This window comes from Sardina pilchardus, chromosome 2 (genome assembly GCF_963854185.1).
Source record: "Sardina pilchardus chromosome 2, fSarPil1.1, whole genome shotgun sequence".
NCBI lineage: Eukaryota > Metazoa > Chordata > Actinopteri > Clupeiformes > Clupeidae > Sardina > Sardina pilchardus.
Window position 1 is genome coordinate 12773161 of NC_084995.1, and position 22856 is coordinate 12796016.

At 44.8% G+C, this 22856-nt stretch overlaps 2 protein-coding genes across 2 annotated transcripts in view; one reads left to right on the forward strand and one right to left on the reverse strand.

Annotated features, from left to right (window-relative positions):
* Nucleotides 1–1468: 1468 nt before the first annotated feature.
* LOC134063547 (BTB/POZ domain-containing protein 2) lies at nucleotides 1469–15802 on the reverse strand. Its single transcript, XM_062519106.1, has 9 exons — nucleotides 15129–15802; nucleotides 14573–14692; nucleotides 11171–11327; nucleotides 10363–10468; nucleotides 9586–9783; nucleotides 8823–9015; nucleotides 8545–8632; nucleotides 8291–8437; nucleotides 1469–3630 (listed from the first exon to the last, which is right to left on the reverse strand). Exons 1-9 carry the CDS (start codon nucleotides 15785–15787, stop codon nucleotides 3469–3471), a joined length of 1830 nt encoding a protein of 609 aa, XP_062375090.1. The 5' UTR covers nucleotides 15788–15802; the 3' UTR covers nucleotides 1469–3468.
* Nucleotides 15803–19865: 4063 nt separating this feature from the next.
* The window catches only part of LOC134098113 (protein unc-13 homolog A-like), a 70747-nt gene continuing 67756 nt past the window's right edge, over nucleotides 19866–22856 (forward strand). Inside the window, exons 1-2 of the mRNA XM_062551073.1 lie at nucleotides 19866–19893; nucleotides 20264–20407. Of these exons, the coding sequence (XP_062407057.1) occupies nucleotides 19866–19893; nucleotides 20264–20407 (172 nt within the window). The remainder of the gene's footprint in view (nucleotides 19894–20263; nucleotides 20408–22856) is intronic.

Here is a 22856-nt window from a genome sequence, read left to right on the forward strand (position 1 = left end):
GAGCTCCCCAATGGTTAAAGTTTGCTGCCTGCAGGTGAAACACCATACTGTAGGGAGCACACTTTACACGATTAATAGTTTGGATATAGTAAATAATAAAGGCAGAAGTTATTGTCAGTATGTTTGAGATCAGGGCTTGCAGCATGCATTGATATGCTGACTCTCACTGGCCATAGCTGAATGAGAACGTTGATGACTCCAAAACTACAACAGCATAAGATTGGCTGGAAACTCACCTCAATCTATCTACACAACAACAACCAAAACGAACAAGAGCTGGGAACTAGGGAATCAAGGACAAGCACAAAGCTAGATACAATTTGCTATCATAGAAAAATACTGGATACCCTAGAGATACTTTCAGAAAATGTAGTGAGAATTGAATTAAATTAATCTTGAGTCTCTATCCTCATTTGAGCTGTGTGAAAGTTACACCCCTGGCATTTACAAAAACACCTAACCTTATTCCAGTACAATCCAGAAACCACAGCCAGACATTACATACATATTCCTACAAGTTGTAGTGAATGAAAGGAAGTGGGAAGATGGTATGTTCCACTGTAACTTTTTTGAACAAACTTACCAGTTTCACAGGTCTCTCAGGTATAATGCTTTATGTTTAACGAAACACTCCTTTTTAACCTTTAATCTAATCTCTCAATAGTAAATAAAACATAATAATGCCCTAGCCTACATAGCCATAGAAGGCTAGTTCACACCTTGAACATGGTGTAAAACAGTGTTTCCCAACCTTTTTCCTTGAAGGCCCCCTTGCCTGTGTCAAGCCCAGACAAGCCAGGGCCCCCTATCCCAACTCCTACCCACATACACACACAAGACATGGCTTTATTCAACAATCGGTCCAGGGTCCGGGAATGAATTACCAATGCCTAGCCTATAGCCGGACCTGAAGGTTTATGCAAGTTCAGAGGTCAGAGGTAATAAATACCAACATGAATTTAAAAGTGGAAGAAAAATAGGTTTTCATTTGAGTTTTGATTATCCAATTGGGTGTGTTGTTGGGATTTTATACATTTAACACCTAATTTAAATGCTGGGCAAAGTGGAAAGTTAGTCTATGATCACAAGTGTGGTGTGACACAGCTTTTAGCAGGCTACCCATTTTGTCAATAAGCACTCTTTAGTTGGATATTACACTTTGCCCAGCATGTAAAATAAAGTCCCCAGTATTTAAGAGTCATTGCATGAGAAAACCAGGAAGAGGTCAGAAGATGGGGGTCGGCCAAATCGGCTCATACTTTGTATGTGTGATGAGTATGTGGAACTATAACAGCAACAGCATTATTAAAATTAACCTTGCAGGTCAGATTTCCAGTAGAAGCAAAATCAACTGACTCCATGGGCATCTCTTCTAACTGGTCTAAATCCACTGATATGAGAAGTGATTATTCGCCTCTATACAATACCACTTCCTTCTCATCAACACACACACACACACAGTTTTGGCTGTCGGAAAGGCTTTTATTTCAATTACAGATTTCACTTTTCATGTTATTGCTTTTATTTGTTTTTCATCTGATGAACATTAGAGTCATCTTTCCGTGGTCCAATCCAATCAAGCAGGGAATCATGGGCAGCATCAGTTCTATGTCCGAATCAGATGCACGTCCAGCCTGACCAAAGAGCCCACGGAGTGCCTGCTTGTTCAGGAGGAACAAGCATCTCTTTACAGATGACCAACCCCAAACCCTTACACACATATATGGGCATCTCTTTACAGATGACCAACCCCAAACCCTTACACACATATGGCCTACAAGTGCCCTGATCCAAGCCCATAATAGTCACCACACAATGATGCCATGGTAACGGCCCTGTTAGTGATATTGCAATTCTCCCCCTGCTCTACTTAAAGTACTTCTCTTCAATAGAACTGCTTGTTAAACCCCTCACCCTGTGCACCAAGGCATGTTAATGGATCACTGGACAATAATGTACACACGTCACAAAGTCTGTCCACCCAGGAGGACGTCCAAGTCCCAACGCTGGCTTCACATCCCCAGATGAAGACCCGTCCCAGACCAGCCAGAACCAGAACCAGAGCCACACTGACACTGAACTGGCACCAGCTGAGCCAATCCAGCCTGCTGAGCATCAGGAGGTCTGAAAGGACCAGTCCCTTTGGACTTGTGCTGTGTGTCTGATGAGAGACCGAATGGCTGGTACTTAGAAAGGAGCACCATGTCATCCTCTGTCTGTGTGTGTGTGTGTGTGTGTGTGTGTGTGTGTGTGTGTGTGTGTGTGTGTGTGTGTGTGAAAATGCATTTGCCTGTCCTTGAATAGGTTCATCAGGGATATAAATTGTGTATGTTAGCGGGAACAACGCTATCCATATCTCAGTGTACTTCCACACTCTTAGGTGGTGGATGCACTGCAGGTCAGCGTATTCCCTGTAGGCAAGGGAGAGGGTTCCAGAAGGCGCACTCCACGAATAGAGGTATTGGCACTTGGCACTAAGTCTCACAGAAGGTGAAAGGTCAAGCCGACGGGGCAAGCAAGGGAAAGATCTCCCATTTGAGCCAATGAGGGGCTGAGATTGAGACAGACATCTGTTTGAGCCAATGAGGGGCTGAGATTGAGACAGACATCTGTTTGAGCCAATGAGGGGCTGAGATTGAGGCTATCGCTCTGTTGTCTGTGGTGGCTGCTATATTCAAAACCAGCAATCCCCAAAGCACCCAAAAGGTTGGTCTGTCTGTCAGTCAATCATCTGTGATTGTCCATCCTTTAGGAGTTCTGTGTGTCCACTCTGGATTCCAGATCAGAACATTCCAGATCGGATCTCTGACATTCCAGAACTCACCCTGTTAGTGCTCTACTCCTTGGAACATGGAGATTCATTTGTGTTCTCTCTCATTCTTATTTCATCAGAATCATGATTCTCTCTTTCATCTATTCTTCTTTCATTCATTAAAAAAGTTTGGAAAAACATCACTCACTCAATCAAAATAAAAATTCATTCATATGTCAAACAGAGGGTTCATTCGTTCCAAATGACATTTATCCTTCTGTTGCTTTTTCCACTCATTTAGTATGGAATCAGAATTCCCCTGCAGTTCGGTTATTGTTCCAAGGTGGAGACCACACCGCAGAAATACCAGTAACATTACACCAATCTGTGCCAACAATCAGAGAACCAAAGACAGACAGAAAGAAAGAAAGAGAGAGACGCACACACACGCACGCGCACGCACACACACACACAAACATAAACACGCGCGCACACACACACACACGCGCGCGCACATACACACACACCATTTCTCAGGTAAATATAATCCTCTTCTGTGCTGTGAGGGCTGGTGGTAATCAAAGTTCCCCAAGTGCAGAAACCAAAAACAAACAAACAAACAAACTGAGCAGTACGAGTGTCATGGCCTCCTCGCCACACAGTGACCTCTCTGACCCCAGGGGGGGGGGTGATGGCTTCTCTAAGGTCAAAGGTCACTACGTGTAGAAGATGACCTCGGGGATCTGTCCGTCCTCCACTGAGGTGCCGTTATTATTGCCGGCGGCGTAGCCGAAGGTGAAGCAGGTCTTGGCACCGGTGGCAGATGACTCGTGGGTGACCTTTCGCGACCCTTTAGTGCCGTAGTGAGAGTCTGGGCCCTGAAAGGAAGGAAAAGATTACCGTAACCATCCACAACGCTATACCATACACAACGCTATCAGAGGCAGACAGGAAGTAAAAGTCATGCCAAGTATTTGATCCAAACATTTAGTAAACCAGCTCATCCATAATCAATGCTCTTTTGAAAGGTGTTTTTAACAACCATAGTAAACAACATTTGAACTGGGAAGCCGACTTTGCAACAATGGAATCAACTGTAAACGAGCTAACAACCCACCAATACACTTGGTGGAAGAAACCCCACTCCACGTCTCCGCCTTGTCCCTTAATTACGTATATCGGAACACCTTGGCGGCCATTTCCCCTTACATACACATCGCTATAAGACAGTGCACAATGCTATACCACAATACACAACACAACTCTATGCCACAAAACACAAGGCTAGATCACACACAACGCTATGCCACAATACTCACCTCTATATCACAAAACCATGCAAAACACTAATACTATACACAACGCTATACCATACACAATGCTATCCATAAAGCATTTACAAAAATCAACAACACAATACTATTCCATAAAGCATATAGATTAACCCTCTAGAATCGGTATCAGATTTAAAGATCTCAAAGATAGACATTGGCACGTTCTGTCTCTCCCTTTCCATCATTTGTGTGTGTGTGTGTGTGTGTGTTAAAGGGGTGGCACGGTTTTTGAAAAATGCTCCGAACCGTGCGGTTCGCATGTCACGGTTCGGAGTGTGTTTTCGTCGTACGGTCCTACGGTTCAGGCTAGTTATGGCATGCGCAATTGATTCACATATGTGACGATGTGTTTCCCTTACGTGCGAGAGTAGGAGTATGGAGTTTTGAGTGCTGCGCGCAAGGTTTTAGAAATGGCAATTGCAAGAGATCATCCCTAGCGTGGTCACACTGATGCACCTGACCCTGCTCGGGTGGAAGCATGTTCTTCCGCAACTGTAGACTATGCGTGCAACTTTACCAAACAGTAGAAGTAAACTCATTCTCCTTGGCCCGCTCTCGTGCGCGCTCAATGGACACCCGCCCTCGACATGCACATTAATCCAAATAGAACATTCACAATCGTGAACGCAATGACGCACAGAAGACGATTAGCTAAATTACTGTTAAAAACGGTTAGCATCAGACATTTGCTAAAATCTCTTGCATTCAAGTTGACTGACCATCTCAATACCAATGTTTTCAACTCCAAGGCTTAAAAGGGCCGGTCCCAAGGAGAAAAAGTATTAGCTTACCTTGAAACTAAAACACATGTGGGGAAACTGAACAGTCCAACCAGTAGAGTATGATGAGCTTAGCCTGCTACTTTGTTTACAATATTTTGAGGCTTCAGCCAGACAGCTGAATTTAAGAGGTGGAGTTATAATGAATAGTAGGCTATAATCTGCATAAAGTTTGCTGTTATGAATATCAGACATGTCAGTATATAGGGAGGGAAAGTAATCTCATCGCCATCTAGTGGTTGCGTTCCTAGAGGCTAGCGGGAGGGGATGGGATTTTCTTTTAGAAAAAATATATCTCGGCCCATGATGGGAACTTAGTTAAATGCCTTCAATATGCTATTCATTTATGTCAGCTCTATTGCTTCTAGTGGTCATACTTTATTTTTTAGGATCAGTTTAATTGTTTTGAGTTTGTTTGTAACATGGTGATAAGGAACTACAGTACTAGCTACAGTAGCATTTGACGTCACCAGTTTGGGCGCTTCATCTCCAACTGATCAAAACGGCAATTTGCTTAACTGGCTTTACATATTTTTGTAATAACAGAGAGCGATGTAAACCGCGTGGTAATTACCTTTATGTTGGGATAACTTGTGTTGTGCTCCTACTCACACAAGAGCTGGCAGTAAGTGTGATTGTCTACTAACTAACCAACTAGCTAACAGGCTAATAAACAAACCATGCTAGGCGAGTAACGTCGTGGAAGGGTGTCACGTCACTTGAAGTTGTAGTCCATTTATGAAATGAAACGAGCAATTACGTTTTTTTTAATTAAGGCGAAATAGGGTCTGATATTTTCACTGTTAGTAGATTATTACAGTATGAAGACTGAAAAATATTTTTGGTGGATAAGATCGCTGGTATAGCTGCGTAGTATTTTTTTTTAAAGTCGGTCTATGGGACTTAACATTGGAGCTGCTCTTCGATAGGAACGCAACCACTTGGGGCGCTGGTTTTCACTTTCCCTCCCTATAGAATGAATAAATAATGACATAATGTGTGTGTTTCAAATAAAGACAAGCTTTACATCTTGTTAAAAAATCATTCACACTATATGAAAGGAGCGATAAAAAGGCGATGCAATGAAAAATATGGGTGGACGACCTACATTTTGTGCTGGTGCACCATCCCTGCCAAATAAATGATAAGATTGTTGAAATCATCAATGTCTTCCCTCTTGCTTTATCAAAATCTCAACTGAAGCTTAAAGTTTCCTCAGACAATAATGTGCTTTATGTGAAGTCAAATTCAGTTTGTGCATTATTACATGATAGGCTAACTATTCTCTAAATACTCTAGCCTAATTGTGGATGATTAAGCTATGTGCTGAAATATGTTTCTGGAGTGTTAAAGAGTAAAAGAAAAAATAACAACAAGAACCGCACCGAACCGAAAACCGTGACCCTAAACCGTGATACGAACCGAACCGTAGATTTTGTGAACCGTGCCACCCCTAGTGTGTTAGGGGTGTCACGATTCTCCAATTCCTCTATTCGATTTCATTTTCGATTTTTAAGTCACGATTCGATTAGATTTTTTCAATATTATAATTAATGCATTCCTTATGTTGGTTAAATTTGTTTGCCCTTTTCCTATTCTATTTACGGGCTTTTATTTTGAAATCGCTTTTTATTTTGAAGCCGTTCCAACCGTGAAGTTGTAAACAGAAAAAACATAGCTGTGAAATGAACACAGAATGACGACTAGATTGTTTCAGCACACTCCAAAGAGTTAGTGCTCATCCAATAATATGCACTTCTCAAAGTTTATTTTACGTCTTAAAGTAATTTTGGACTGTAACTAGATTTCAGAGTAGCAAGTAGGGCTGAACGATATATTGCATTTGCGATAATATCGCAATATGATGAAGTGCAATTTTCTAACCGCAAAGGCTGCGATTACCATGGCGATTACCCTCTGGTCACGTGACATGAGAGCGTAAAGTAGCAAATATTTGAAACAGTCTATCAGAGAGTGAACTCGGCAAGCTGCTCGATAGAACCATTGAACCAACATTTTTAAGAGTGCGACTGAAACAAATTCTAGGTTGCACTGGTGCACCTGCGCTGCTCGGGTGAAAGCATGAATGTCTTTCGCAAGTTTTCATTGTAGACTATGCGTGCAAATTCACCAAACGGTATAGATTCAAACCCCTCTCCTTGGCCCGCTTTCTCTCTTTCTCTCTCTCTCTCTCTCTCTCTCTCTGTCGTGCGCGCTTAATGGACACCCGCCCCTCGACATGCACATTCAATCCAAATAAAACATTCACAATCGTGAAAGCAATGACGCATAGAAGACGATTAGCTAAATTATATATAAAATCCGGTTAGCATCATTATTAGCATGCTGCAGACATCTAAAACTCTTGCGTTCAAATTGACTGATCATCTCAATACAGATGTTTTCCAACTTCAAGACTCAAAAGGGCTTATCCCAAGGAGAAAAAAGTATTTATCTACCTTGAGACAGACGTGGGGAAACTGACCCGTCCAACCAGTAGACTATGATAAGATAGCCAACTATGCTACTTTGTTTACAATATTTTGAGGCTTCAACCAGACTGAATTAAAGGGACGGAGTTGGAATAGTCAGTGCAGTGTGCTGTGCAGCCATGAATATCAGGAATTTCTGTATGCAGAACATATCGTTCATTAAAGTGAAATATCTGAAAAACTGCGTAATAAGATTTAGGCTATAATATTTTCATATTTTTGCAATCTGCACTTTTGTTTGTGTGACTTGTTACTGACTTTCATTTTAATCTTTAGGCCTACACCAGGCTTCCTTGTACTAGTGTTTTATGTTCTGATATGTAGGCCTACAAGGTTGAAAGTTCAAAATATAGGCCTACTATTGTGATTGAAGTAGCTAGTTAAAAAAAATGTCATCCATCAATTCATGCATCACCTGTCATCATAACAGAGGTATGACTTCCAGAAAATAAGAGTTTATTTTTAATCTTATATAGCCTATTGCCCATACTATATGATTTACTGCTTGTTTTTGTTGAAAAATTCACAAACACCTTAAAAAATAATGGCATATCGCATCGCAATCGCAATATTGGCAAGAAAAATCGCAATTAGATTATTTTCCATAATCGTTCAGCCCTAGTAGCAAGAGGAGCTTAAAGTTTGGCTGATGTGTTTTTTTTCTTGGCTCCAGCCTAGGTTAGAGGAGTGTTGACGCCACAGTTCAACACGGGTGTTTGTGTTTGCATCTTGGACTCTAGTCCTGGACATTCTGGATGGGACATTGGGGGTGTGGCTAGACTGGCTACATCGTTGATTCTACCTTTCGAGGTTCGAAGTTTTGAGTTCGAAATTTGAGATTGTGATGTAATTTCAATCGATTTGAAATCGTGACACCCCTACTGTATGTGTGTGTGAGTGTGTGTGTGTGTGTGTGTGTGTTCTCAGTGGTACCTTGAGTGTGGCACAGGCTGTGTAGTTGACGTTGGGCAGGATCTCCACCGGCTCCTTGAACATGACCCTGAAGGTGTTGGCCGACCCGTCACAGCTGAAGCCAGTGTCGTTCTGACCCAGAACCGTGTTACTGTCCGTGTGGATGATCTGGAACAGAGGAACAGGAGTTTACAATATGTGTGTGTGTGTGTGTGTGTGTGTGTGTGTGTGTGTGTGTGTCCTGTAGAAACACATCTGATGTCAAATGAGCTTACCTGGATGTTGACCTGGTAGTCTGTGGGGCCGTGGATGGAGCCATAGAGCCCAAAGCCAACCACAAATATCCTCCTGTTCACCGAGAACCTGACAGAGAGAGAGGGAGAGAGGGAGAGAGATGGAGGGAGAGAGAGAGGGAGTAAAACAGAGTGAAAGATGGACAAAACATTGAAGGATGTTAGGGGGAATGGCAGCATACACTTTATTTTGTTTAGAGTATGAGTAAGTGTATGATTTATGCACGTGTGTGTGTGTGTGTGTGTGTGTGTGTGTGTACCTGATGCGGTCGCTGGTGCCGCTGTAGCCCCATCTACTCTCCACCTGGGAGAAGCGTGTGATGCTGCACTCTTTACCCCTGAGGCAGCAGCGGGGTCGGTCGATGAACTCCACCCGAGGCTTGGGGTTCACCGTGAAGTGCAGGAACAGACTCACCACCTCACGGTCCATCAGGATCCCCGACTGGGCTGGGCCTGACACACACACACACACACACACACACACACACACACACACACACACACACACACACACACACACACACACACACACACACACACACACACACACACACACACACACACACACACACACACACACACACACACACACACACACAGAAAACACTGTTATACTCATGTTCAAAATGTCTGCACTTTTTAAAGTAGAAATGGAAAGACTCACATTCAAAGGCATTTCTGAGCAAAATCTATTAATATTCATCCATGGCTAGACCTGCAAATGTGGTTGTTCTCTAGGTGTGTGTGTGTGTGTGTGTGTGTGTGTGTGTGTGTGTTAAAGGCGTCACAATTTCAAAGATTGAGATGTCAAAATTAGAGATGTCTCCTCGGAGTGTGTTCAACAATCAAATTATCATTCTGTGTGCTGTGTCATTTCACTATGTTCACATCTATTTTTAGTGTTCGTTCTGTTTACAACCTAACAGTTGGAACGATTTAAAAAACATTTAAAAAAAAAACAAGCCTCGAAACAGCGCGCTTGTTCTCGGGCGTGTGTGTGTGTGTGTGTGTGTGTGTGTGTACCTGCTGCAAACTCCTCTATGGTCATGAGGGGGAAGCGGATGAGTGTGAGGGCTTTGCCCAGCACGCGGCGCTTGTTCTCGGGCGTGGGCTGCAGCTGCTGGCGATGAGCTTCGGCCTCGGCCCACCGCACCGCCGCGCTGAACAGACGCACCTCGCGCACGCCCAGAGTGTCCCTCTCCAGCACCGCCACCAGCGTATCTGTAGGAGGAGAGAGAGGTGTGCATGACAATGAGGTGTGTGTGTGTGTGTGTGTGTGTGTGTGTGTGTGCTATACCCAGGTTGATGTCAGTTATGTGTTTTTATATGCGTGAGTGTGTGTGTGTGTGTGTATGTACCCAGGTTGATGTAGGTCAGGAGTGTGTGTATATGCATGCGTGAGTGTGTGTGTACCCAGGTCAATGTTGGTCAGGTGTGTGTGTGTGTATGCGTGGGTATGTGTGTGTGGTGTGTGTGTACCCAGGTCGATGTCGGTCAGCTGTGTGTATGTTTATGTGTGTTTATGTGTGTGTGTGTGTGTGTGTGTGTGTGTGTGTGTGTGTGTGTGTATGTACCCAGGTCAATGTCGGTCAGGTGTGTGTGTGTGTGTCTGTATGTACCCAGGTCAATGTCGGTCAGGTGTGTGTGTGTGTGTGTGTGTGTGTGTGTGTGTGTGTGTGTGTGTGTGTGTGTGTGTGTGTGTGTGTGTGTGTGTGTGTGTGTGTGTGTGTGTGTGTGTGTGTGTGTGTGTGTGTGTGTGTGTGTGTGTGTGTGTTTGTGTGTGTTTGTGTGCGTATCTACCCAGGTCGATGTCGGTGAAGCCCTCAGCAGCTAGAGCATCTCCAGTGTTCTTGTCAATGTTCTCCAGACACAGACTCGCCAGCTGTGGCTCGTCAAACAGACGCGCCTGCAACACACACACACACACACACACATTACATAAACTACACAATAGAAAAAAATACACTTCAGACATTAACACATACAAACACATATACCGTATGTCTGTGTCTACCTGTGCATCACACTGGTGGCTATCTTTCATACATCAACAACAAGGCTTAGAAGACTGGCACAAACACACACACTTTTGCAGAATGCAGATCTGTATGCTATGTATGTACATACTCTGTGTTCCTCATCACAGAGACTTCCCTCATACGTCTAGTGTGCAAAGCCCTTATGCCTTATGTTACCATCACCACTCAAAAGAGCTCCAGGAACCAATCAAATCATAGCAGAGCAGTGGACCAATCAGAGATCAGAAACATGACAGAGCATGCAGGGTCTGCAGAACAGGAAACAATCCAGTTTGGCTGGTTAACAACCTCTCAGTAGCAGACATCCATCACCTTCACATCACAACTTCACACTACACACACATATGCACTTACACACACCCACATATGCACTTACAGTCATGTACAAGCCAATAGAGATACACCTTATCCTTAACGTCATATAGTCACAGTCATTCTCTCACACACGCACACAAGTAATCGCACTCTACCATCAGTAAGATATAGTACACACACACACACACATGTGAACGCACTCTACCATCAGTAAGATATGACACACACAAACACACACACACACACACACACACCTGTGTGAGGAGCATGAAGGCGTTGTCGGCGCGGAGGTTCTTCTTGAGGAACTCGACGCAGTGTGCCTCCAGAGCGGGCACGGCGTACTTCTTGGCCGTGTAGAGCGTCGTCATCACCGTCTCAGGGCCGATCTGCACCTCATCCGAGTACAGGAACCTGCACACACACACATACACACACGCGCATGACATACAGATCTACACAACCACACACACACACACACGACATACAGATCTACACAACCACACACACGCATGACATACAAGTCTACTAGGGCTGCAACGATTCGTCGAGTTACTCGAGTAACTCGATTATGAAAATTCCTCGAGGCAAAACATCTGCCTCGAAGCCTCGTTAAATTCCTATGGAAGCACACCAGCGCGTCATACATTCTGAATTAAGTTGGCGCGATGCAGAGCTCTGGCGCGATGGCGACAGAGGTGTGTGACGGGGCGAGTAGCCACCGTCACGGCAGTGAGCTGCCATCATTATGTGTGTTGTCTATGTCGGGTTGCAATGCATGTATATGTTTGTTGAATGTGTCTATGTTTCCCGTTTATCCTTCTACCGTTTATAATTATCAGTCATACAAGTCATTCATCAGACCCTTCCCCGTTTCTCCCGTAGCTGTTATATGTAGGCCTACAAATGATCAAACACCATGGCGAGGCGTAGGCTACGCTAATACACCTAACATCAAAACTCCCGACAGTTTAAAACATTCACCCCTTCAATCACATTATGTCTGTTAAAATAATCACACAACGTCTCGTCATAAATGTTCCGTTTATTTAGTTTCAAAGAATTATCACGTCATTAGGCTATCAAGTTGTCACGTGTTTGTCCTACCCGATGTCCACCAGTCTCCCGGTGTCGCGTCTTCAGTCTGGAGTGAATGCGTCTTTTTAAAAAACATTTTGGGACTTCCTGGGAGTTCGTTATTGTAAATGAATTGTAATTCCTAGTTCCTACTAGTTCCTTGTATTTTCTAGTTCTTTGGAATGTTGTTTTGGGCTGTTCTAAGCTTATTTATATGTATTGTCTGCAACCACCCCTGCTGAGATTTCGTATAGCCTATTGCTTGGTCCAATTTGAGGGGTGCGTTCAGGAGTATTTAAACTGGTTTGTTCAGTCTGATAGGGGGGTGCTTGCTGTTGAGACGTAAGTCTTACGATACTCTGCTATTTTATTGACTAGTTCAATTAGTCTGTGTAGTTGATTGTTATTGTTGAGCCTTGATTGAATTCATATTGTTTTGACTGTCAAGTCAGTTTATTTGGTTTAGCAAAAGTATTTATTTTGATATTTTTACTTTTGTTACAATTTCTTTATTTTTGCCCTTTGGGCCTTAATTGGGAAAAATAAATACCCATCCTCATTCATCCTTTTTCTGAGTTGCTAATTCCATCAACCTCACACCGCTCCGACCACACCTACCCTGGCCTTTACTATTTAAGTATGTATTTACAGTTTTACATGTTATCCATGTTTTGCAATAAGTTGATTTAACTGTATTGTACTGTAATTATTGTCACTGGCACTTAAATGGGTTTAGTTTTGGAGCCATATTTTGGATTTGGAATGAATACCTCGTTATGCATGATTTGTTTTGGTTGTTTAAAAACACTTTTTTTTTTATCAGATTCATCGATTAATCGATCGATAAAGTGCTAGATTAATCGATTACAAAAAGAATCGATAGCTGCAGCCCTAAAGTCTACACAACCACAATCTCACACACGAGTCTACACAACCACACATTCATCTACACAGCCACCGCCACACACACACACACACACACACACACACACACACACACACACACACACACACACACACACACACACACACACACACACACACACACACACACACACACACACACACACACACACCGCCACACACACACACACACACACACACACACACACACACACACACACACACACACACACACACACACACACACACACACACACACACACACACACACACACACACACACACACACACACACACACACACGGCGAAACACACCTGTTCTGCGCAGACCCGTCTCTACTGCTCTACCTTTGGAAGCCCTGACCCCTGACCCGGTACGACTACTGCAGTGCTGTGGAACATGTTGGGTGCTCCTAACTGGAGCTGGCGCACCAGTGCAGCCCGTGTGAAGAGTTACAGGGGAGCGACTCCAGGCTCGTAACTGAAGCGTTCCATTCAGGATGCGTAAAATCCATTTCTTAAGGCTGGTCTATTTTATTTCGAATGTACGTGCCGCTGTTCCTTTGATTGTAGTGATTATTAACTGCTGCAGCATACGCTCCGCGAACAGTACGCTTCAGTGACGCGCCTGATGTAGCTCCCCTGTTAGTGTGGAGCCCTGACCCACGCATAAGCTACAGGTTTACACATGCCCATCCGTACACACGCAACGAGCTACACATCCCAACACGCAGATCTACAAATATCCACCAATCAAACACACAGATATACAAACCTCCACCTATCAAACGCACAGATCTACAAAAGTCCACCAACCAACACACACACATAAACAAACCTCCACCAGTCAAATGGATTCTGAAGTTAGCTCAGGGAGCAAGGGCAGGAATTCGAACTGCTCTGTAGGCAATAGGCCACAGGGAATATGCAAAGTGCTACCAGTCCATAGCTTCTGCCTGCAGGGGGATCCTGTTCTAATTCCACCAAACAGCCACTGTTGTCTGTGCAAATGGTCTCTTGTCCTCAACAGAGGAGACAACATCTGACCCTCACCCTCTCCCCTTTAATCTTCAGCTTTAGTTTCACATTCACAATGTGTATGTTACTGAGGGCAACTCCAGAAAGGCACTGGCCACCAGCGATGGATCTGGCCAAATACACAGTCCAGCTTTAGTGGACTCAATCATATTCATGGGAAGAACACAGCTACAGGTACAGTGGCCTCATCACCAAATAGAGTCAAATGTATTTTCCATTTACAAATAGTCTAGCTCTGCACACGGATCTGCCAAAAGCCAAAGAATTGAGTCTATTGTTGTCACAAACCCCCACTCTCCTCTCAACTGATCTTTCCAGTCTCTTCAACTGGTTTATCTGCTGTTGCTGCTGAACAAGTGAAATGGTCATTTTCACACTAGTGGAATTTAAAGCACTACCTGTTTATCCAACAACAACCTCACATTTAGACATGTCACAGATCATCTGCCAAAATAATAATAATAATAACAATAAAAATACATTCCCATGCCTCTTCGAAAACAATAGGACGTTTTAAAATCAGATAATCTATAGAATCCAGTCCACAAGTTGCCAGGCAGCATTGACTTAATGGGCCGACACCGCACAGCACAGCTCGCCACCGTGAATGCATGTCATTGTCCGAGTGGTGTGGTGCTTACTTCAGCAGCGCTAGGAAGGCCGCAGGCTCCACGTCAGGAAGCTCGATCTCTGTGGATGTGGTGGCCATGCCCCCGTTGAACATGGCATCGAATACGGCGCTGCCCACTGCCAACACAAATCTGGAAACACACAGCAATGTGATCAGCGTATGTTCTCGCATGGTTTTTAATGTAGCATGTACAACAATGACAAATGACAAACAAAATGTTATGCACTGTTTTACAGAACTACCACACGTCATGTCCTGTTTTAAATGATAAGACTAAACACCTGCATATTCCTGCAAACCATCTTGTAGGCTAAGTTAACCAAAACGGAAGTATTGTTTATATTGCAAGACCATGCTATCTGCCAGAGCAAAACGACAACACCAGCGCACAGCTGCCAGCTGTGTTGATGGCTAGGCTATATTAGCCGACTGCGCTAACTAGCTAGGTATACATAATAAACAAACACATTTGACCACACACAACAACTGTAATTTCATGGGAACAAAGCACAATCGTTGTAGACTAGTCTACATAACCCTCGCTCTCAAAATTCAGTAAGAGTTACCTATGTGCAGGAATTCGCTGAACTCCCATTCCTTTGCCCACCAGAAAATGAACGTCGCTCAACACTTCGTTGTTGAACAAGAACGCAAACCTCTCTTTCACTGTGCTTTTTGTAGCCTGCCAGTTGTACACAGGCTCACGGTAGACTAAAACAGCAGCTGCCGCCGGTGGTGCCGACAGCGCCGCGGATTGTGATGGGGGTGCTGGAGGCGCCAGAGCAGCATTTGACGCTGCTCCCGTCATGTTCGTGGCAGCACCGGCCATCGCACCGCCACCCTGCCCGGAGATGGCGGCACTCTGTGCTGCAGGCAGCGGGAGAGAGTTCTGCATATTCGGCGGATTTCCGGCTGCGACACCGCTGCCTTCAACACCGTTAGGCCCCGGTTGTGGGTTAGATCGTCTGTTCACCCCCTGAGGCCCGCCGACCGGCCCATTGGACCCGCCGTTGTTGCTGGCAGCCATGGCGTAAGGACTGTTGCTGGGCTGAACATTGCCCAGGGGCCCGGGACTGGAGAAGTTCAGACAAGGAGCGCGACCGCTGTTGTCACCCGCAGCCATCTTGGATTTGAAGCAGGCTGGGGCGAACGGGGTGAAATAACAACAAACCGACGCGCCTCGCCAACCGGACGGCAGTATGCACCCTATCGCTAACAAGAGCATTGCAGCCAAGTGTAAATTCTAGGCTAGCCTAGGCTACAGTAAAGTCAGGGAAGCGCACAGACTAATTTATTATAAATCCAACAGTGTATTTTCCTATGTTACTAAACATGTAGGCCCACAATTAGAATTGTTGAAGGAGGAATTCAAATGAATTTAACAGAGCGCTTCGGACATTAAAAACGTTTTGCATTGACCCACCCAAAAGTCCTTTGGTTTTAACCCTTTACAGTAGTTAAAGTAGGCCTAGGCTAAATATTCCCGAATATGCTATTTAATTTTATTAGAAACATTTTTGCTGATTTAAACAGAGCAGTGTCTTAATTTGTTCTAGACAGAGCCCGTCAGTGTTACAATTGTTTAATTGCAATTAAATTGATGCAGTGCAATAGAAACTGGGTTGTTTGAATTACAAAAAAAAAAAATATATATATATAAGCCAACCAAAGGCTTATAATAAATACTTTTATTATTTTAAATGATACGCCCATCATTTATATTGATATTTTCTGCACATGTGGTACAACCTAAACAAAATGTAAGTTAAGTTGTTGCCTTAAAGTTTAAAGTAAAACAAATTGTATTAATACTGATTATAACTCATTAAGTTAAGTTTAGCTTTAAATTGCTCTAATATGACTAGATAGGCCACTTGTTTCAACTCATCAATTATTGCCTTTCCTTATGGGTCTTCGGGTCTGTGGGACCCGTTTTCAGTTTTCATCTTAAGAAGTTCCCGCACAAGGTTGCAAGATTGTTGTAAAATTGGAGTACCCAACAATATCTGCACCCATATTCCCACACATTTCACCATCTGTCCTGCGGGAATGAATACCACACAAGATGGCAAAGCGATTCTCAGTTCAGACTGCCTTAGAATTGATACTGGAAGAGACAGGGGGATTTGAAGATGATGCAGAGGAAGAAGTTTCAGAATGTGAGGATCATGGCAGATGTAGTGAGAAAGTTCAATTTCTAATAAATAATTCATAGTTATGGAAAAAGATCCTTAATTTGTACATTGGTTGATAATTGTCCAGTTATGGCTGTTTTATGATGCATTTCCTTATTTTGTTGCATTTGTGCAACAAAAACGAGTACTTCTCTGCATAACCATGTGATTTAACAAAGGTAAAGGGAACAAATGTAACAAATGTTGTTTATATGACTTGCAAATGGGTTGAAGTAAACATCTGCTGAGTATTTTAACAAAAAAAGGTTTCAATGTGTTGAATTAAAGACCTCAAAATGCCATGGGTCTACCAGACCCAGCAGGAACCCCTGTGTAACCAAAAAACGAAGACCCTATGAGGGTTAAGGGAATAACATAGTTTAATATGAAAAAACAGTGAAGTGTTCCTTTAAAGTGAGAGGTACTATGGTATTGAAAGCTGAACTATAAAGTCAATGAACAGCACTCACATACTGTAGTTGCCCTTCCCCTCCTCCAGGTGAGTTAGAGTGGTGTGTAGGAGATTTGAGATGGCATCTTCTCTGGACCTGTTGGCTCTGTAGGCAAACTGGAGGGGGTCAAAGGAGCTATAGGGAGGGATGAGCAGATCATATTTTTCACCAGCCTCTCAAAACACTTCATCACTGTAGACGTCAGCGCCACAGGGTGGTAGTCATTTAAACATGATGGACTCTTGTTCTTCGGCACAGGAACAATGGTGGACTGTTTGAAGCAAGTGGGAACTATCAAGATGCAAGTAAACACAGGGGCTAACTGAGTAGCACAGGATTGCAACACTCTATTAGAAATGCCATCCGGACCAGCAGCTTTTCTGCTATTGACTTTCCTGAAGACATTGCTCACATCAACCTCTGAGACACAGAAAGGTGTAGGCCTATCCCCGCTAGCATCACAACACACGGTAGCTTGCCTTGTACTTGATCTGTGTCCTTAACATCAAAGCAAGCAGTCCTTAACATCAAAGCATCAAAGTTCATCAGGGAGAGATTAACTCACATTTGTCATTTGAGGGGTCTTTCTCTCAAATCCTGGAGGACTGATATGTCTTATATGTGTGATATGTAAGTTAAACTCAGCCAACACAGGTCATGCTGTGATGTGATAATCACACTTTATCATTTTTTCCCACAACATGCCTTAAATATGTTGATTATGTCATATTTGTACATTTCAATGTCCATTTATTTTCACAAAACCTACCAGAAGTCATAAATTAAGGGGTTATTTCTTCAAAATGTCTTCAAGGTTCATGGAATTACCAAATGCTCTGACCCTTCTGGGGGAGTGTGGGGCCACAATCATGTTGTGAGTGACATAGGTGCCCTCTCTTTTTCGCCCCTGCTCTTCAAGGAGTTTTAGCCCGCCACTGTGTGTGTGTGTGTGTGTGTGTGTGTGTGTGTGTGTGTGTGTGTGTGTGTGTGTGTGTGTGTGTGTGTGTGTGTGTGTGAATAAGGGCCCGGGTCGCTACTGCATTACGGTAGCAGTCTAAATACTTGCGAATTCAGGGAGACTGGCGCATCTCCGCTCGTTTGCCACCGGGTGGGAGGCGCGAGCTATACGCACACCGGCCACTTGCTCATGGAAGGCAGCTGGCGCAGAGGTTTTGTAACTCCAGAGAACGCACGTGTAAGGCTGTCAGTGATTGGCGATAGATGCTGATGGATCATTTTACGCAATTCCTATGCACAGGGGAAACATTAATCAGCTACGCACACAGGGGCTATTCTAGTTGTTCAACACACGCCCGGTCCGGTTGATAACTTAATGCAGCAGCCACCTTTCAAGATCCAGCTTCCCCTAGCCATTGACACATTGACTCGTACTAATTGCTAGACTACAGCTTTACCATTTTGGATTTCGTTAATAGCTGAGAAGTGTGTATTTTCCCAATATTAAATTAATCTTTTGGAATTCAGCATCCTTTCTGATGGCGTCTCTCTCTCTCATGAGGTGCCGATGGCCAACATAATGTGGCTTGTTTGTTAAATGTCACTCGACTGACTTGAATGAATCGGTTTCCTGGCTGTGACTGAGGCTGTTTATTATTCTCCGTGCGTTTTCCGGGAGCTCCTTTCAAGAAAAAAAGTGTGTGTGTGGGAGGGAAAGAAACTCCGCTGCCGCGGCGAGTGGTCAGATATGGCTCGTGGCTCCTGCTGCGTCTCATCAGCGTGACGTCACGCGCTGAGCTGTCCCCGCCGCACTGGTGCTGAAACAAGATGGCTGAGCGCGGGCGAGCGGGGCGCTAAGGCGAGGCTGCTACACATACACACACACACACGCACAGGCACACCGTCCTGCGGAAGAGAAAGACATAGAGAGAGAGTCGAGCAGCCTACGGGACGGAACCACTTAGATGCTCTTCAGCTGGTTTGAAGGGACACGACTTTTGTCCCCCCTCATCCCCTTGTCTTTGAAAACGGATTGGTTTTGAAGTGAGCACCATCAAATCTCAGCACGTAGCCTACAGCTACCCAACTCCGGAGAGGAGAGGAGAGGAGAGGAGAGGCAGGGGGCCGGTAGAGGACAGCTTGCGCCTCTCAAAGCTACTGCAAGACATGTCACTACTCTGTGTCGGGGGTAAGTGAAAACAGTCTACCTGATCTCTGGTTCGCCGTACCTGCTTCCTCTCTGCTGAGGTGGATGGAGATTTTGGCTTCGCAGCCTACAAAACATCATGGTGCTTATAAGTGCTTCCTGCAGATTCTGAAAAACGAAAGTAACTTACCACAGTTGTAATGCATAAAGTGAATAATATATTGTATTAAAAAGGCTGTATAGCCTCATGTAATTTCACAAAGTAGCTTAAGTGATACTAAGTAGTTGCTTCATGCTCTGCTTTGTTTAATCGGACAGTTATGAGGTTGTTTGTATTATTATTATCAGTATTATTATTGTTATTACAGACATTTGTCATTTGATCCTTGGATTATACGTTATTGGATCAATATTAATTTGAGAATCGGATACAGAATGTGATTCTTTTACTCTCAGGGAAGATATCCGTTATCTGTCAGAAAGCTCTGTTGATGGACTGAAGATGTGGAAAATGGCAATAGGAAAGAAAAGAATCGTGGAAGACACCCCAACGGAATCCTGTAGCTCGGGTCCATGTCTCCCCCGTTCGTGAGGGAATCCTGTGGGTGTGCGCTCGAGGTCGTGTTGTGGGTTACAATGACTACCCGCGCGGCGTCATCGAGGAGTGTGTGTGTGTGTGTGTGTGTGTGTGTGTGTGTGTGTGTGTGTGTGTGTGTGTGTGTGTGTGTGTGTGTGTGTGTGTGTGTGTGTGTGCCATGCACGTCTCCTCCATTCCGTTCTCTCTCGACACGACGCTTGTCTTCTCCTACTCTCGCTGGGGAAGCGCGCGTCGGCGTCGCCTTTATTGATGGTCGGTGTGATTAACGATGTAGTCAGTGAAAATAAGATCATACGCGGCGTGCGGTACGTTGTGAATGGCCCGCGCACCGCACGCGTTCATGTGTACCACCCGTTGTGTGTTTGACACACAGCGTCGCGACGCGTGTCACCCCGCGTCACCTCTCCCGGCGGCGGCGGCAGAGTCCGGTTGAGGGACGAGCACGCACCTCTAATAGTGAACGTGCTATTTTTAGCACTTCCGTTCGCTCTCCCCGGCTGCTGCATAAAGATTCCTGGTGTGTGACGTGCAACCAGTACATCTCCACTGACTGCTCTGTGTATTCAAAGACTGTGTGTGTGTGTGTGTGTGTGTGTGTATGTGTGCGTGTGCGTGTAACGATGCTGCATAGAATATTTCCTGAACTGTGCATCTCTCCCTTCCTTTATCTCTATCTATCTGTCTATCTATTGATCTATCGATCTATCTGTCTATCTGTATGTCTATCGGTCTGTCTGTCTATCCATGTGTATCGGTTGAGGAGTACATGTTTGAGTGTCTGTGCGTGTGCATGTGTGTGTGTGTGTGTGTGCGTGCGTGTGTGTGCGTGTGTGAGAGAGAGACAGAGAGAGAGAGAGACAGAGCGCCAGAGAGAGAGAGTGTATCTTCTTCAGTATATTCTCTCATTGCACCAAAGTCCCATGTTGATCCTCTGGAGCTGAAACACATGAGACCGTGTTGCCTGTGTTGAGTGGCTGTGTGTCCTCTCCCCTGGCAGCTCTCTGTCCCTTTGCAGGCTCCCCCTCTCTCCCTCTCCCTCTCTCTCTCTCTCTCCCTCTCTCTCTCTCTCCCCCTCTCCATCTTTCTCTCTTTTTCTGTTTCTCCCCTTTCTTCATCTCTCTCCCTCTCCCTCTCCATCTCTCTCTCTCTCTCTTTATCTCTCCCCCTTCTTCATCTCTCTCTCTCTCTTCCTCTTTCTCCATCTCTCCTTCTCTTTCTCCCCGCCTCCCTGTCTGGGGTTGTCATGGCGGTGACCCGTGCTCTGGGGGCAAGTTCACCCATGCACCATACATTACCCGACCCTGCCAGCCCAGATGTCAGATTTGAAGCTCCTCCTCTTCCTGAAACGCCTCTGCCTTCCTCCTGACATCCAGTACATCAATCATCCCACAGAGCTGAAGTTGGAGTCGGAGTCAGAGTTGGGGGAGGGGGGTGGGGGGGGGAGTGGCAGCAGTACGGTATTAGCAGGGGCATTTGGGTAAGGTCACAGCAGCCTTCTGCAGTTAACATAGTGGGGACTGTGGGGCGGGGAGGTATGAGTCACTGTGGCGTGGGGTGGGGTGGGGAGGGGACTTATTTACGATGGCGCTCAATGTCGTTTTTTACGCTGCTGGAATAAGGTCACTGTGCTGAATCTGACAGCAGCGCTGGAACCTGTCAATGTTTTCCCTGGTGATTCACTGGTCAGTTGTTATTCAGCAATGGCAGGAAATGGTTAGTCTGAGAGAGAAAGAGAAAGAGAGAGGTGAGAAAGAGAGAGAGAGAGAGAGAGAGAGGAGAGAGAGAGAGAGAGGAGAGAATTTGTGAGTGTAGCAATGAGATGGAGCAGTCACCCCCCACCCAGCCTTGTACCTGGTTCGACAGGGCACCACAATCTTCCAAAGGAGCCAGGCTTGTTGGTATAGCAGATGGCAGATCTCAGATCAACCCTAGCAGCAGCACTCAGCCCCACTGCTCTCTCTGACTCTTGGGCAGCACGTCCCTCAACTGTGCTGATCTGGGTCTGAATCCAGAGCAGGAACTCCGCTGTGTGAGAATCAGTCTATGCATAAGTCCTGCCCCACATGCCATGTTATATACGTTATGTACTCATGTTCTTGTTTACGTTTGCCGTCTTGTTTAGTTGTTGTTATATACGCTGAGCTCTATTTGTGTGTGAGTGCCAGCATGCCAAGCAGGCAGGCTGTGCAGAGCCAGGGTCAGGGGTGAGGGTTCAGGGGTCAAGGTCAGGCTGACCTCTACAGTAATGGACTAGCTAATGGAATGTGGAGCACATTGAACCAGCAGGCCCTGGGTGACCCTGACCCTGGAGCTGACTCAGTCCTAACCTGGATCAGGTCCTCAACTACACACACACAGTGCACACACACACACACACACACACACACACACACACACACACACACACACACACTCACAGTACAAACATATACAGTGTGTGAGTGGTATACTTTAGTACTTCAGTACTTTAGCACTGTAGTACAGGAGTTGTATTATGCTCTCAGGATTGTGTTGCCTATAGTGGGTGGTATGGGGGAAGGGGGAAGGTTGTATGGGGGTTGTATTCTCTGTGCTACAGTAAATGGTGTGTGGTATGGGGGCTGGTGGATATGTGCTATGTACAGCAGCTTGGGCTGTGTGGCCACAGAGTTCTCATCTACGTCACAGCCCCTCTTGCAGTCTCTCCAAATATTACGTGTAACAAAGTAGGAAGCACAAAATATGCACAAAAAGTTGCAGCCAGCACAGCAGTAATGTACTGTAGATGAATGTGTGGGTAGAATTTCAGTCAGCCAAATAGCAAGTCCAACATGTTAAGGGGAAAAAAATTGTCCATAAAATTAATGAATAATTGTGTTAAATAATTGTGATCTCAATTTTAATCAGAATCATAGTGATGATCATTTTGGCCCATAATTGTGCAGCCCAGGTGGATGTGTGGGATGTACATTGCAGGGCATTTGCTA